General features: G+C 46.7%; 1 protein-coding gene across 7 annotated transcripts; it reads left to right on the top strand.

The window, feature by feature from the left end:
- The first annotated feature begins 4115 nt into the window (after positions 1 to 4115).
- ANKDD1A (ankyrin repeat and death domain containing 1A) lies at positions 4116 to 16939 on the top strand. Of its 7 annotated transcripts, none has more exons than XM_032122316.1 (15): positions 4116 to 4466; positions 6864 to 6967; positions 7585 to 7704; positions 8262 to 8360; positions 8820 to 8924; positions 9169 to 9267; positions 9687 to 9785; positions 10906 to 11004; positions 11347 to 11445; positions 11667 to 11765; positions 12335 to 12433; positions 13753 to 13848; positions 14865 to 15066; positions 15792 to 15854; positions 16090 to 16245. In XM_032122316.1, the coding sequence occupies exons 1-15, from the start codon at positions 4433 to 4435 to the stop codon at positions 16149 to 16151; spliced, it is 1479 nt and encodes a 492-aa protein (XP_031978207.1). In that variant the 5' UTR covers positions 4116 to 4432; the 3' UTR covers positions 16152 to 16245. The 7 variants fall into 7 exon arrangements, with proteins under 7 accessions (XP_031978207.1, XP_031978211.1, XP_031978210.1 ...); XM_032122315.1 differs by having other exon boundaries at positions 4118 to 4466; positions 15723 to 15854; XM_032122314.1 differs by having other exon boundaries at positions 4418 to 4466; positions 7585 to 7683; positions 15723 to 15854.
- The last annotated feature ends 90 nt before the right edge of the window (positions 16940 to 17029 follow it).

Raw genomic sequence — 17029 nt, forward strand, 5'->3', positions numbered from 1 at the left:
ATGATTTCCTCCCAGTCTCATAATACTGGATTATTCCTAAACCTGAAGCAAAGAACGTCACTTTGTGATTCAGGCTGCTTCCTGAGCTAGGAGCAACAGCTCTGCTGAAATACCTTATTCTGTGCTGTCTGAAACACTACACAGCATGACAGAGTCTCAGAAGACAGGAAAAATGGAATTACAGACTTGTGAAATGGACACTGACAAAAACCTGAAGTGTCGAGCTCACTCAGATGCAGTCTGTGTTTAATCCAGTCATCAGACAGTCTCTGTTTAGCTAAATATTTGACTTCAGAATTGGGCCTGAATTATTATTGGCAAAGCTTCCAAGCTCCACAGGTCCCTCTAACAAGCTGTTCCTCTGTGGAAGCCTTGCAAGGAAATGAATGCAGCCTTTGAGGAAATTGCTGGAACCCTTCTCAGGCTTCCAGAGTGGGTTTGTGGAGTCCCGTGAAGTGTCCAGGCCTTCTGAAAGCTCCATATGTTGAGCATTAGAAGCTACAGGGCTGATGTTTGTGTGCATTTCTGGGATGTTCCCAGAGGAGTTCTGGCTCCGCAGCATGTCACAGGAACAGTTATCAAAGAAAGCACCAAAAATAACCTAGTCTACAGAACAACTAGAAGCCAAACCCAGACAAAAAATAAATAAGCTGGAGCCACACATGAAGCCATGCAGCCAGAGCCTGTAACGTGTATTCCATTCTAATGGGATATATCTGAAAGAGCACAGAAATGGCAGGGTTGGTCCCTTTCATATACCCACAGCAGGGACATAAACGAGGCACAAACATACAACTCCCTCACATCATCAGTGGCAGCCGTGTACAGTGCCCAAAGATCTGGTTCAGGTGCTGCCAGGCACAGCCCACAGTTGCGATCTTAGCACATGGGCTGTTTTGACACCCTGTCACATAAAAACAGTCCATCGGCACTGAAAGAGGAACGTGGTCATCCCCTCTCCCATGCAATATTCGATTTCCTGTCTGTGGCAGCATATGCCAGAAAAGACAATCCTCCAAGGATGGAGGCTGTTCCTCAAGCCAGGCTCCCCTGCCGTGGGCAGCTCCAGGAAGCAGAAGCTTGACTTCCCAAACTACAGGCAGTTGCAGGCAGGAGTCACCTTCCAGTTTTTGCTTCCAAAGGAAGATTATAAATTAAAGTCCAATTCGCTAAACCTCTAGGTAAGCAACTGTTTCTTGCATAAACACATACTGGTTTGGTGGGTTGTATTACATGGCTAACTGCAAATCTGACTGGCTTGAAAATCACAGTGTATACAACTAAACCAGGGAACTAACAGAGGCACATTTTTAAAATAACATGGATTTAAGCAGCCTGGCTCGTGATTTTTGAAAGTGATTGAAAATAATGATTATCCTAAAGAAGTACATAAAAATTGTGCATGCAAGATAAGAGCACAAAATCCTCTGTCAGAGAGCTTCACTTCTAAGTGAGAAAGAGCACAAAGCTGGCTCACCTAAAGTTATTCAAGTGAAATAAAGTCAAAGATTTTTAACACAATTCTGAAGATGGGGTCAATGTCTGGAATATATTACAAAAAGGGCTCAAATTACCACCTCCCCTGTCATTCTTTATGCTACAACATTAGTGGAAAAATCCAAGAGCTCTCTTAGGTCTGTAAGCTAATAAATGGATTGCTAGGCAAGTGTTCAGTGTCATTAATAAATCGTCACAGCATTCTGTACTTAGTATCAGCAGAAAGTCTTGGTCCCTTCCACCCCTGAACACATACCACTTTGGGAAGGACAGAAGGAACTGCCTACATTGCCTTTTTTTCTGCCTGCTGGAAACATCCAAGCTCACAAACAGATGCGAACTCTCAGTGCATCTGCTCTATTTCTCCTCCGAGATCAGCATTAACCCGCAGAAGAGCTGTGGGTGATGAGTCCTGGCTGATTCAAGTTCTGGAAGACAATGACATTATAACAGTGGCAGGTTAAATCCAGACAGCTTTCCATCCAAGAATCTCTTACAGCATAACAAAAGGCTAGCAAGAGCCAGGGGTCCCACCTAAGGCTGGGATGCACGGTACCTCCATAGTCCATGCAAGCAGGGATTTTCCCCTGCCCTATTCAGCGTTGTTTCTTCAGCCCCCAGGCACTAGGATACCCAGAGGGAAGGGCTCAGCCTTTCTCAGTCATTCCTGCTGGCGCCGTTCCAGTTTGTCTGAAGACACTTAAATATTCATCGCGAAAGAGCAAGACTCTGTCTTTGCCGGGTGCACAGGACTGCTCTCCAGGGAGACGGGACACCTGCCTTCTCCACTCCCTGCTCCATCAAGTCATTAATTATTTAAAATAACAGGAAAGAGCAAGAAAAACTCTTCGCACCAGGCATGCTTGCAGCCTGTTGTTTACGGTGCTCTCTGGGGTCTTGTGTGGCCTGAGGTTTGCACCTCCCCTCCGGCAGAAACAAGGATCAAACCCAGCTTTCCCCTTTCCTCGGGGAGGATGCTCCACCCGCTAAGATATTGTACAAAAGAAGGGCTTCCCCTTTATCCAAACAGACCTTATGTTCACTTTTCCTACCAGAGAGATTGTCTTTTTTTTTTTACTTCAGTTTGAATAAAAGGCAAACAAAACACAAATCCAAATCTCTGAGAGCAGCAGCTATCTATAAACCCCCACACATTCTGTGTTTGCCCAAGAGCTTAGGGTCCACCTCCCCATTTCACAGCTGGACAAGCCAAGCCGTGGTAGTGGTAGCTCAACTGCATCAGCAAGCACTTGGCTGCTGAATCCCTCGGTGATGGATTTCATCGAAATGGAAACCACCGTCTACCTGCCCTGAAGACATTTCTGGTATGCTGTGCCCACAGAGGGACATGTCTGGAGAAGCAGAGGGTCTCTGCATCTCTGCATACCCCCAGGACACTGCCTGCCTCCCCCCCACCTCGCACCACACCAAATGCCCCACGCTCTCTCACAGGAGCAACACAGACCCACACAAGTATCCCTGAGATAGGGATGTACCCCAAAATTGTCCTGAGCCCAGGGAACAGCCCCATCTGCACCTTGGAGTTTATTGCTAGAGCAGGAAATCGTGGCAGGTGAACAGCACTGGCACCCTCATGTGGTGACAGGCATCAGAGTGAGCTCACAGCCAATATCAGCGGTACAGAGAGACTTCTCCAGGGAGTCCTGACAAGGCCCCCATCTGTGGGCCAGCACGGTCTGCAGAGGGCATACAAACCTGATGTCACCTCTCCTATCCTGAGACCAGCAGCAAACAATCACAGAATGGTCTGGGCTGGAAGGGACCTTAAGGATAATCCAGTTCCACCACCTTCCATGGCCAGGGACCACCTTCCCACTATCCCAGGGTGCTCCAAGCTCCATCCAACCTGGCCTTGGATGCTTCCAGGAATGGGGTAGCCCCAGCTTCTCTGGGAAACCCGTGCCAGGGCCTCACCACCCTCACAAGGAAGAATTTCTTCCTAAATCCCATCTAACCCTGCCCTCTGTCAGTGGGCAGTCATTCCCATTTGTTCTGTCCTTTCAGGCCCTTGTCTAAAGTCCCTCTCCAGCTCTTTTGGCACCCCTTTAGGCACGGGTGGCTCTAAGGTCTCCCTGGAGCCTTTTCTTCTCCAGGCTGAACAACCCCAGCTCTCCCAGTCTGGCTCCAGAGCAGAGGTGCTCCAACCCTTGGAACATTTCTGTGGCCTCCTCTGGACTCGCTCCAGCTGCTCCACATCCTTCTTACGCTGGGGAGTCCCAGAGCTGGATGAAGGATTCCAGTGAAGGAGTACTGGGTGGGGGGTGGGAAACCCACAGAAACAGATGTGATGCTCCCCCCAACCTCAGCTCAGCCTGGTTTCTTCCTTATCATACTATCAAAATGGAGAAGAAAATAAAAGACAAAACCAGCCCAGGCGCTGCAACTGGAGAATTCACTAAAACTCTGAAGGAAAAGCCCTTTTGCCCCCTCCTGCACCTGCTCAGGGACGTGTGGTAACAAGGGCACCTCATTCCCTGGAAACATCAACCCATGAGCCCTGCTTTCAGCGGAAAAAAGCCCAACCCCTCTCCTCCCCGTATTTCCTACTGATTAGAAATCCCTCTCCTCCCCAGTTGCTTTGGAAACAGAGTTAAATTAATTTTAAATTAAACCACCCACCACCTCGAAGCAGCAGCACTCAGCAGAGCCGCGCTGAGGTGAAGAGCGGCACCAGGCCGAAATGGCGGCGGCTGCATGCCCCCGCTCAAGTCCTTCCCAAACGGCCCGAAAGCATCGTGTTTGTCGGAAAGCGGGCTTGGTTCATGATATTTTGCTTTAAAGAGCAGCAAAGGAGCAGCTCTGCGGCGGCGGGGTGACCTGCGAGGAGGCGGGGACGCGCCTGTCAGCCCGCCCTGAGGCGGCGGGAACGCGCCTCAGCCCACCCTGTGGCGCGCTGAGCCCGCTGTGTCGCGACATGGGGGACGACTTGGCGTCGGAAGGCGACACCCGTGAGTGCGTGGGGCCGAGGCGGGGGCTGCCCCAGCGGGGAGCGGGGCGCAGCGCCGTGAGGGGCGATTCGTGTGGCGGGGGCGGGTGAGCGCCGGCGGGACTGAGGGGCAGAGCCGGGATGCTCTAAGGAATAACCGGACACGTGAAAATCCGCTCGGAAACAAAGCAGGTGTATAAACCTACCAGTGAATCAAGACTGCTGTTGCCCCGGAGCATCCTGTACCGCTGAGATGCTGCACGTAACTCTGGTATCCCGCACTTGGGGGTTTTGGCCCTCTGGTTCCCCCGTCCCCATCCCAGGTTGTCTTTATGTCCTGCAGCCCCAGTTAGAGCCCAGTGGATGGTTTTTGCACGTTTCTTTGCATGTCTTTCACCGCCTTTGCTGCTTTTCTACATCTCTTGCATAATAAACTGCCTGTGAGTTGGTACATTGCACTGAGGGTAAATAATTTAAAATGTTTTCCATGCTGTTTGGGGTAAGTGAATGCCTCTTCAGTAACACAAGCTATGAAATACCCTGGAACCTGAGTTTGAAAGAGAAGGAAAACTGCTAAATATCCACTGAAATGTTGGACAGGTGGATGCCATGATGAGGGGTGCATTTACACTTACAGAGCCGCTGTGGATCTTAAATAGGAAACTCAGACCATCAAACTGGTACTCATGTGTTGCTGAAAAGAAATAAATTGTGGCTTCTACAGCCTTAGCAATGCCATGTTTGTTACTGCATCTTCACAGGCAGTGCAGAGAATAAATAAGGTGGTTTGGCATCTCTTGAAAATGATACTTTGTGTGACCATAAAATGTAACAACACATTTCTGTCACCTGGAGAGCAGGGGCAGAAGCATTTGCTTAATGAAACGTAAGATTTACTCCACTGGACGGAGATAAGCATTTACAAGGAGGTGGTATGTGTGTAGTCACTGATGTTAATAATTAACAAAAACTCAGTATGTTTTTCACAAGTTCTCCTGATATTTCCTCTCAAATGAAGGGTCCATGCGGGATGAAATGCAATCCTGTTAACACACTTGACCAGGTGATAACAGAGTCTTAATATACAGTACAGGAAATCCTGTTTCTGCAGAAATCAGTGTCCAAATCCTACTGCCTTCATTGTAGCAGCAGGTCCAGCACTCTTGAATACACACTCTCAGATGACCATGTCTGGTGTTAAGTGGATAAACACACTATTGAATGATCCTGTCTAGCATTAAGATTTGTGTTATTTGTGCTTTTCTTGAGATGAAGTTTTTTTTGAAGGCAAGGGGAATGGAAATTGGAGGATGAGATTATACGTCTGTTGCTTTAAGAGTCCACAGTAGGGATGCCTTTCTTCTGTGCCCTCTGAAGGGATTAATAGTGCTATTTAGGCAGCAAGTCTCCTGTTTATCTCCTTCAGTGTGGTGGAATGGGAACAATAATATGTTTTGATGCCTTTCACATGGCATGTGGTTAGTATTTAGTTGATATGTTGAAACAAAACGAAGTTGCATTGAGGTCCTCAACTTGCAGCCTGAGCTCTGTAGAAGTGTAGAGGAGAGCAAAGCCTCTGGGCCAGCTCTCCAGTGGGACGTGACAGGCCAAGGGTCTGACTCAAGAACTTAGTGAAAGAATTCCCCAAAAGCGCTAGGACAGAGACTGAGTGCAACAAGCACTGACACCAGCCTTGCCAAAAGCCTTTAGAGCCTCCCTGTCGGGCCATGGCAGTCACAGCCTTGCTCTTGTTTCTTGGCAGGAAGGTTTATTCGATCAAGGAGAAGATTGCTGGGGCAAGGCCCAGCATGGAGAGTAAACACACTTAAATCGTGCCTAACTGTGCAGGACAAATACTGCCAGTCATGGTAAATTATGTGCAGAACTGCCATGGTTTATTAAGAGATGCAACACTAATCACAGGCTGGGCTGGCAGTTTTGTACTGCTTGGCTGCTTCAGGTTGCCTGGAGGGGGACCATGTGTAAAGGCCTCCTTGTAGAGCAGTGGGATGTACGTGGAAGGATGGAAGAAAGGGTCTGTGTCATCTCTCAGAGCCTTCATGCTGACTCTGGGCCTCAGAGGGTGCCCAGAGGATATGGACCTCATGGATCAAAAGCTTTTGCAGCTGGAGCAAATCCATGCAGAGAAAGACACTGAATTAGAAGAGAAGTGGGTAGGACTGGAAGAGCACTGATGCGGCACAGGGGTACTCAGGGAAGGAGAGACAGTGGAAGAAGATAAATCCAGCAAACATGCCAACATCTGTAGGGCTGGGATTCTTGCTGGAAGAATCTTTCTGCAGTCATCCTTCCCTGAAGCCACAGGGCCCAGTGAGATGAAGGGGAGGTTTGTTGGGGCATGCTGCCCCATGCTCCTTACCAGCACTGTTTTAATGCTCATTCTTCTGCTCTGCTGCAGTGCTTCAGTCAGAGAAGGAGTTCCATGATGCAGTGAAGCGAAATGATACAGCCAGGATGGAGGAACTCATCAGGAGAGGAGTTGACATCAAAGCCAAAAACAATGTAAGTCCTGGGTTTTTCCACCTCTAAGCTGCAGAAGTGCTGAGGGCATGTTTCAGAACTGCAGCTCCTTAGCACTACTCTTCTTATTAACTGCTTCATTTGTCAAAGCTTTAAAATACAACACCCAGTGCCAAATAGGGCCTGTGGCAGCCAAGCAGTTTTCACAACACAGTGAGACCCCCAGCACTATCATCCTGGCCACACTGGAAAGCTGCAAGTGCCAGATAGACATGATTACCATGAAAGGCTTTGATTTTGCTATTGCTGTACAGCGAGGCTATAAGAAACTCTGTTTCTGGTGCAGGTCTTTCTTTGTTGACTAGTAGAAATACAGGATTGCATCCATCCCTAGTGTTTCAGTTTCTCCATTTATGGTCAGCAATGTTCTTCACTCTGTGCTGTCATTATAGTCCAGAACTGCAGTTCCTGAGTAGAAGGTGACTAGCACCTGTCTGCCTGACAGGAGAGCAGAGAGGACTGCATCCAAAGAAACCCCTGCACAGTGCGAGAAATTCTGGCTCCATAGACGGCCAAGGATATTTCGGCCTTCAGAAGGGCTGGTGGATACACACACTTCACATACATCAGCCTTCTCTGTCTCTGTCCTTACCTTCCAGACGGACCGGACTGCCCTGCACTGGGCTGCGGGAGCAGGGAACGTGGATGCTGTGCGACTGCTCCTGGATCACGATGTCCCTGTGGATGACGAAGACAGTGTACAAAGGCGACCCTTGCATGTGCTGCAGATGTGTTCAGTGTTGGGGCAGCGCCAGGGACTGGGTGCTAGGCCAGCAGTTACAGACTGCACTTTAGCCCTGGGTGGGTGGCACAGGGTGACACACTGCACCTGCTGAGCAAGGGGCTGGAGCAAGCCTTGTTTGCACGTGTCTGTGCTCTGTATTTTGGCCTTTTCCTTGCGTGTACAGTGACTTGGAATAGGCTGGTAGAATCTGTGAAGTTTTCCATAGACCATGGGGATGCTTGGCTTCTTCTGGCTGTGTTGATGGGGCTTGTGGGATGACAGTGACAGCCAACAAGTTTTCTCTCCCCCATACACCCAGGCTAACACACACCATTAAATATATAGTAGCTGCCAAGAGGCAGGTCTCTGCTCAGCTGCTGTGAATATCTGTGATAGGAATAATAATACTTGGAGAAAGTGCAGCTAAAAATATACCAGTGAGAAACAAAAAGATTTGGGAAACTTCATTAAGCTAAGGGAACAGCTTCCCTCCAGGGTGGGGATGGTGGTGGCTGTAGTTTAACTGTAAGTATCTCTCTTCTTTTTGCCCAGTTTGGAATGAATGCTCTTCTCCTGTCTGCCTGGTTTGGTCACCTCCAAGTCCTGCATATCCTCATCAGTGCTGGGGCCAAGATTAGCTGTGTCAATAGGGTGAGAGTCTCCCCATGTGAATGCATCACTTGGCTCTAGACAGTGTTGGGGGACAGAGAAAGGCATACCTGTGAGTTCAGTCGTGTGTAACAGCATCTACTTTGGGGACTGCCATCTGCACTCTGACTTATCCCTAAAACAGGTGGAATAATTTGAGTTCTAGAGATGCACACAGCTTCCTCACCTCATGTTTGTGCAGTGCTGATGGGGAAGGTGTTACAGAAATGGGAAATGGATTCTGTAAACAGCAGTCTGCGTATTCTAAAACAGACCTTGGCTGGGAAAAAGAGCATTAATATTTCAGTCATAACTTGCTTTCTGCAGCACAGGGAGGTTTAGCCCTAGAGGTGTAGGGAGGGATGAAATGGGTCTTTGCTAAGTGGAACAGGTTGTCAAAAGAGACTGACTGCCCCACAGTCTTGGACTTGTAATATGAGCAGGCCTTTATCTCCTCTCCAGCATGGCATGAACTTGCTCCACTGTGCAGCTCAGAGGGGACACATCCAGGTCATGGAGTTCATCGTACAGGACTTGGAGGATGTGTGTGTGGATGAGACAGACAAGGTAGGAAGGCTCTTCATGGCTTTGTTTCATGAGGTCTGGTCTTGCTTTGCTGAGCTTAGTAGGAGTGTTGCACTTGGTCTTGGGAAGAGAATCAGAGTCAGACAACACTACTCCCAGAAGCCTTCCTGCAGAGTGAGCTTAGGGATTATGGGGATTTTGGCTCTGGTCAGGCTTCTTGCAGCAGATGATCTGATCTTGTGCTTTCTGAGCCTTTTGGACTGTGTTTCTCTGTTTCCTTTCAAAGATGGACAGGACAGCGTTTCACCTGGCCGCAGAGTACGGGCAGCTGGAGGTGGTGGAGTTCCTCATTCAGCTGGGTTGTTCTCACAGTGCCAAAGACAAGGTACAGGCACAAAACCATGTGCAAGGGAGGTGAAGTCCAAGGATTTAGGGGATGTGAAAACCCAGGAACAGGACAGCAAATGAGGCTCATGCCAGCAACTTGTCTACAGTTGTAACTATGGCTGTGATATGTCAGGGCTTTTCTTCCCTGTCCTCTTCAAGCCATTTTCTTGTACAGTTCATGATTTACTCTCCAGGACTTTTCTGGCAGGACACACAGCAAGCCTGGTGGACCATGCTCCAGTTTAAGGTAGCTGGGGTTCTTCCCTCACTGCTGCAGCTATAGGAAGATTGCTTCAGATTTGTGCTACTGGTTACAACCTCCCTTTCAGCCACACTGGATATACTCTGTGCAAGGTTGTGGCATATGAACACTCAGTCCTGTGAGACATACATTTATAAAGTAATGTTTACTTTCAGGAAGAAAATACAGCATTGCATTTAGCTGCTAAAAATGGACACTTCTCTGTGCTGGAGAAGATTATAGATGTTGGAGTGGACCTTGATGAAAAAAACTTGGTAAGTACATTTAAATTAAATGAAAACCACATCAGTTTTGCCCTTTTCCTTCCTAGAAATACTCTCCTGCCACAGTCATCAGGCTGAAGAGTCAGTATTGACAGGAAAGCTCTAGAAAATAGCTGATTTTATCTAAAGCCTACGTGGGTAAATGCAGGTCACACTTGCAGAGTGTCAGTGAAAGGTGACATCCGTCTTGGACCAATTTCCAGCTTTAAAGTGTTGCATTCTCTTCCTGCTGTATCTGCTCACCTACCTTATCACTCCATTTAATCTCCCTTTCTCTCCCTGACCCTTGTACATTCAAGTGCCTAAATGGTTATTGAGTGTGTTTTAAACTAAACTTCACCATGCTTTAATATTGACTTAGTTACTGAACATATGGACCTTCTGTTTGAGATCTCCCTTTTGACAGATCCGCTCTGGAAAATTATATGGCTGGAACACAGTTAATGATTTAGATAGCAAATATTGGCTTAGTATCACTGTTACTTATTCCAGGGCACATTCCCAATTAAGTTTATCTGCATTTTTTTTAGTCTTACTTGGTTACTGTCTTTGAAAGTGTATTCGATTGTAATTAAGATCTGAAGGAAAGGGGGAGCCACCTTCTGTGGTAACTGGTACATCTGTCTACCCCCACATGAGCTGCCCTTTGTGCAAAGAGCAATAATAAAACTAGATTAAATCACTTAGGAATTCTGCTTGCTTCTGTTCTCTTGTAATGAAATGAGCTGCAACCCTCAGAAGGGAGAACCAGTGACTGAGGGTCACAGGTTTCTAGTTTTGTCTCTGGGCTATTCCAGGAAAATGATTTGTCTTTACTGTCCGTGTGAAATCCTTTCTTGAGAGGCTGGAGGGGAGGAAAGAGGGTGAACACAGTGACTATCTTGTGGCCCACAGCCAATGACATTTGGGACAGAACAGTACTCTGGTATGTCCACAGCAGATAATTGTGTCCTCTATTTTCCTAACAATCAACTGGAGATCCCTGGCCCTCAGAACTGGTACTGTAACGTGTCATGGATTCAGAAGATGGGGTAGAGTCTGACTCATTCTGCCGCTCTGTCTCAGCCTTGTCTACAGAAATGCTGCTTGTGTCCTTTCTTGCCTTGTGCAGGAGGGACTCACGGCTCTGCACCTGGCTGCTGAGGGGGGACACAGCCACTGTGTGAAGCTGCTCGTGGAAGCAGGTGCTGATGTCAATGCCCAAACCCAGGTTAGCTCCATGGAGGTGATTCCATTCCCAAACCCTACTTTGTGGATTTATGCCCAGACCTGTCGCTTCCCAGGTCACCCATTATAGAGAGAGGTCATGTGGAACCCTGCATTCAGGAATAGCACAGGGAGTTAGAGGAAGGTAAATGTGGTTTTGTACAAAGAGGCAGGTGAAGCTCCCTGGGACTGGTTTGGCTGGAGACAATCTCCTTGAATTTGTCAGTGCAGGGCCATAGGACTCTCACAGGAGGGAGCAGGGAGCTCTCTGTGGATAGTCTGTAACAACTGCAGCCGCTGGGGTGAGTCCCTGACTAACACTCCACTCTTCTGACTTGCCTCTCAGAAAAAGATGAGCTGCCTTCATTATGCAGCACTTCATGGCTATGAGGAGATAGCCAGGCTCCTCCTGGACGCAGGAATCCACGTGGATGCTCTCAATCATGTGAGTCCCTCTCTATGCTCTCACCACCAACAAAAAGGTAAAACCAGTTTGTGGAGCTGCTCAAGAGCACGAAGCAACTGTGGGAGGATTAGTGCTGCAGTATCCCCGTCATCCCCCAGTGCAGACTGGCAGCTGTGATAGAATAGGACATGCTGGGCGCAGCAGGTCCTTTCAGTGCTATGAGCTAAGCTCTCCCTAAGTGCAGGATCTTCTTTCCACAGCAAAATGCATCAGCAACACATATTGCAGTCCTGCAGAACTTCCCAGCCATGTTGAAGCTCTTCATCAGTGCAGAGTGTGACCTTGACATTCCAGATAATGTAAGACTGCAGCTCCTGTTCTTTGTCTTTGAAATGTGAACCAGTTTCATGGGAGATTTTATCACCTTGGGGACAGGATTAAAGAGGAGCACTTTAAAATGTGGTTCTGGAAGCGCAGCTTAGGAAATGTGACACCTGTGAACCAATTCTGAGTGTTTCAGTGAAGTAGTCACTTGATAGCATCCAACTTGAGAGCTGTGCTGTGTCCCCTGCAGCATTGCATAGTCAGGCTCTCTCCTCCTTGCTGGAAACAGGTAGGAGAAATTTCAAGCAGGAAGATATTCTGCAAAATGTTTGGAGGGCTGAGAATAGGAGGCAAGCCTGGAGGTAGCTGGTTGTCTCACCAAATTGTAATTTTCTGAATGAGAGCCTTTGTTTAGCTTGTTTTGGTTAATGTTCATACTTGTAGCTATGTTCTCTCCTGATGACGCCGTAAAATTTACACATTTTATGTTTGACTTTACTAGTTTCCAGTAAACAGTCCCAAGGTTCCTTCTGGTAGTTTTCCAGCCTTCCAGCCTCACATTTGTCCTTTTCTGAAGTGTAGTCCTTTCTCCTTCCTTCTGCAGAGGCAGCAGACCTCACTCCACATTGCTGCGGAGCACGGCAGGCAGGACATTGCTGAGATGATTCTCATTGCAGGAGTTAATCTGAAGCTAACAGACAAGGTAAAGGTCTCCATAGGTGAAGCAGGTGCTGTGGAAGTATGGAGGGAAAATATACATAGATGGTCTCTCCCAGTGGTTTTCATAATTTTCAAGGAAGGCTAGTAATATTAAAATCCAGATATTTCCAGGGATAAGGCCTTAAAACACAGCTGAGTAGGTTATTATGATGTGTTTTCCAGGAAAGAAGTGACTGGTTCTTAGACAGGTAGAAAATAGTTCACACAATGAACAATGCTTTCCTTCTCAAAGTTGTTCTAGTTCCTTCTACTTGTACTATCATGAACAGTGATATCAAAGATTTCCTCAAATAATGATGAGTAATATACCTCAAAAATTACAGCACACATGTTCTAATGGGTTGAAAGGATCTGTTTGGTATAGATCTGGCACAATTCTGGGGCTTTTGCCATCTAATAAAATCAACAGAATGAATTGCAGGTGGCCTGAAAATGTAGTGTGTGCCCAGAAAATGCTGGAGGGCCTTGGGCAGAGATTAAAATAGTGTTTGCCATTTGCAGTGGGTTAGAGCAAGTGCAGACCTGAAGCCACCCAGCTGAACTGGCCTTCAGCTATGGTGAATGTTTGCCACCTTCCAGCACTCTGTGGAACCGCAGTGACACTCAGCACAGGGGACAGACACATTCATGCTTTTCTGTATCCATTTGGGTTTCTGCTCACATCTGAGCCTAGAACTGTTCTTCGTGGTGTGCCTGGTGCCTGGGGTGGCTTGCTTTCCTTCATACAACTTTCAAAGCTTGTTCTTTTCTGCCTTCTGATTTTAGATAGAAATACAAATCTCCCCCTGCCCAATCCAAAATCATATTCATGAAAGGAACATAGTCACATTTTCATAGTCCCATCAGCCTGTGCTTCTCCCAGGAGACCATTTCTAATCATGTGTATCTGGAGCCTATAAAGTTAATGAGGTTGTATAAATCACTTTGGTTTCATGTGTCAGCAAACCTGCTGTGCAAAAGGCTATAAAATACCTTGGATTGCAGAGCTGAGCTGGTCCTCTGATGGCTGCTCTCATGTTGGTGGGTTGCAGGAAGCTTTTCCAGTGCCTTCTGCAAAACAGGCAGATCCCTTGTAGCAACAGAGGAGATGTTGCAGGGCCTGGAAAACCACTCCCCATGCCCTGAACACAGGAGCTTGACACCAGCTCACATCTGAGGTGTTGACAGGTGGAGAATAGGTCCTGGCTGGATGCATTACTCAATAGTCCATGTGCCTGCTGCTGCAGATGCTGGGTGGGCGTGGAGATTGTACCTCCTAAGGTGCAAAGTCTTTTCCAGCTCATTTTCCCTTTCTGATTTCAGCAAGGGAAAACATCTCTGGATGTCGCTGCCCGAGGCAATCACATCAACTTGGTGGACATGATTATCAGAGCCGATCGATTTTACAAATGGGAGAAGGTGAGCAGCTTACACAACGGCCCCTGTGCTTTCTCCTCTCCATTGAGACTCCATATACCAGCTGTCAAAGGAAAAGAAATACAGGACATCCCGTGACTGACCTCTATTTTCATCCCCTTACTTAAGAAAAACAGAAGTCCGCGCCATGCCAACAGCATCTACTTAAGGCTTTCCTTATTTCAAAAGGCCTCTGTTAGAAATCCCAAGTTGTACTGATGGGAATGGGGGTTTCCAAAAGTTATTTAACAGCTGCTCCCAAAGGGATAGAATTAGTTCCTTTTCCCAGAAGGAGAAACTGAAGGACTGAGCAGGAAAATGCTTGGCCTGAGTTCACCAAATGGGATTTTGGGAGTTTTTCAGCAGTGGGAGGAGATGGCTCCTGTTGGAGTCATACAACCAACTTCTCCCACAAAGTGCAGCCTCTTAGCCCCAGTCTCCCCTCTGAAACCCTGCCTACCCCAAGGCTGTGCCCAAACCAAGCTGAGCAGAGTGAGCTGAAAGTACAGCCAAATGTCATACTCCTTGCATGTTAAGATTTTGGGCATCTTCCCATACTGGTGCTCTAGAGGGGGAAGAAAAGGAAGAAAAGGAGGCATGTGCCTGTAGCTCAGGTGCAGCTTCAGGACTAAAGCTCTTCGTATCAGGCCCTTGCATTGGCTTCCCATGCAGCTCAAGGAAATGTTGTTCAGCCTCTTTGCAGCCTGGCATGTAAGGGCTGTGAGCACAAGCTGATGTTGCAGGGAAGCAGGAGATTTAATTAAATGATTCTGCACCAAACCCCAGATAAAAGGCAGTGTAGAAATGCAAATTGTGATCCGAATGGAGTTCCACAGCGAAGTGGCCATTACCAGAGTTTTAACCCTGATTAGCACAGAGTGAAATGAGAATAAAGAGAATGTAAAAATGAGCTGTGCCAGAAGGAACTCGCAGGGACCACAGAGCTGTGAATGGGGGAGGCTGCAGATCCACAGGCACTGCTGCAGCACCCGACTGAACCCCCTGTTCTGGCTTTTCAGGGGAACCTGAACAGCGACTCCAGCTCGTGGGTGGCAAAGCACTTGACCTTTAAGCAGGATCACAGGCTAGAAACACAGCACATTCGCTCAGTCATGTGGAGATTAGCCACTAAGTACCTCAAACCTGGGGAATGGAAGAAGCTGGCACATTACTGGAAATTCACAGATGACCACATTAGGGCCATTGAGCAACAATGGACAGGTATAAAAAAACTTCTCAGGTATTTTGCATTCTTCCTTTGGACTTTGTTTCTAGCAGATAAAGCTGCAGTAAGAGCAAAGCATGAAGAAAACCAGTTGGTTTATTTGAAGCAACCAAAAGACTAGGTTAAAAATTCTGGTTTTACTGAATGTGGAACTAGCTACACAGTGTAATTTATCTAGGAATAAAACATTCAAACAGGGGAATTAGTGGTTCTTTGCTTATGAGACACTTACCAGGCCTATTCTATAGAAGAAGAAACTTGCTGGTTTTACTTCTTTCTTCTAAGAAACAAGAAGGCATGAAGTGAATTCTTTAGAATTTAAGAATTACATTAGCAGAAGCAGGGTCTGAGAGTCAGAAGCAGATCACTGCTAGTTTGGCTGTTGTAAGGACTCTGTAGTTTGGATGATATGAACAAGGGGCCAAGCTGTGCTCTGAAGGTAGAAACTGTATTGCCATGAAAGGTTGTGCAACAATAGCCACTCCATTAAGTTTCAGACAAATCCAGCAATCACATCACAACCAGGAATTAAAACCATGCTTTACAGCCTCCTAGTAAAATCCAAAGAGGAGGGAGGGGTGTGCAAACCCACCAGTGCAGAAATCTGCTCTGATCAGAGTGCAGGATTTCATCTGTGGTTTGATCCTGCCAGGCGCTAAAAGCTACAGGGAACACGGCCACAGAATGCTGCTGATCTGGCTCCATGGTGTGATCACTGCAGGAGAAAATCCAATCAAGGGACTGTATGAAGGCCTGGTGGGGATCGGGAGAAGAGATTTAGCAGGTAATGCTTTTGTCTTCCTTCAAATAATGCATACTGAGCATTATTTGAATCAATTTACCAAATTCTGTGCTTAGACAACATACACAAAGGAAAACTTCAGTGAAGCCAATTCACACGAGCTGAAAGCACCTGCCCTGCCCCCTTGCTTCCATTACATGTAACCTCTTTCTCTAATAAATGAACACATCCTGCCATGGCTTTGTATTTCTGTGCAGTAGATCATTCTCTCTTACAGAAAGTATCCGGAAAAAAGCAAACGCAGACTCCACCTCTCCACGGAAGTGCACAGCAATGTAACACCAGGAGCATCCTCAGTGGGTCTCAGCTACAGGAGAAACACTTCTCTGCTGCTGAGAGAAGGCAGATGCAACCTAAGGGCTTCTTGTCACATAGAGCTGGCACTGCTGCAGCCTTCTGGACAGGAAATGGCAAGGGTAAAACAAATGCTCATGGTCAAAAATGGCTCTACACAGAAGGGAGATCTTTACCAGCAATTTCCTACGGTCTGGGTACTGTAATGAGAATTTGGTGAGTGAACCTCACTTGTCATACTGCATCAGGAAATATTAGAGCTTTACTGTAACTCGTCTACAGCACATTTTTATATATAAATTTTTACTTGTCAACTTTTTAAGTTAATGTGGGCAAAGCCTTTGTTTTCAGGAATGTTCTTTACTTAACCTGATCTGTGGGGGGTATCTGTCACTCATGTCTTAGGGTGTGTCCATAAATTCCCACCATAAGAGGAGAACTTAAGCAAAATCAAAGCTACAATTTGGTCCTTTTAGAACCTTAGGGGTTGTGATCTTCAATGCTTTAACTCTTCACAAAAAGTTTGAGAAGAACATTAACACATACCATTAATAAATGTACATTAATGTGTACTGTATATAAATTAAATAGGTGACTCTAACCTTTTCAAACCATCTTTTCAAGAGATTCGTTATCTACACAGCCTCTCACAAAGATGATTTCTTTACATACCAATTTGTCATGAAATCCTTCGTATTTTTTTTTACAGCATCTCATGGGGAAAATAATGTCTGTATTTCAATAAATCTAGATTTAACACTTTAAAGTTACAAGTTCTATCTTGTCAAATTTATTTAAAAAACATTACAGCATTCTTACTTATAGCTAAACCAGTACGACTTTATAGTTAAAGCTTGAGAGGA

This window comes from Corvus moneduloides, chromosome 13, assembly GCF_009650955.1.
Source record: "Corvus moneduloides isolate bCorMon1 chromosome 13, bCorMon1.pri, whole genome shotgun sequence".
Taxonomy (NCBI): Eukaryota; Metazoa; Chordata; class Aves; order Passeriformes; family Corvidae; genus Corvus; species Corvus moneduloides.

Excerpts from the sequence above, each read along its gene's own strand:
- ANKDD1A (XM_032122315.1), top strand. The coding sequence starts at position 4,433 with ATGGGGGACGACTTGGCGTCGGAAGGCGACACCC. Across the intron at positions 7,705-8,261 it reads TACAAAGGCGACCCTTGCAT|TTTGGAATGAATGCTCTTCT; the intron begins GTGCTGCAGATG and ends CTTTTTGCCCAG. Across the intron at positions 11,766-12,334 it reads ACCTTGACATTCCAGATAAT|AGGCAGCAGACCTCACTCCA; the intron begins GTAAGACTGCAG and ends TTCCTTCTGCAG.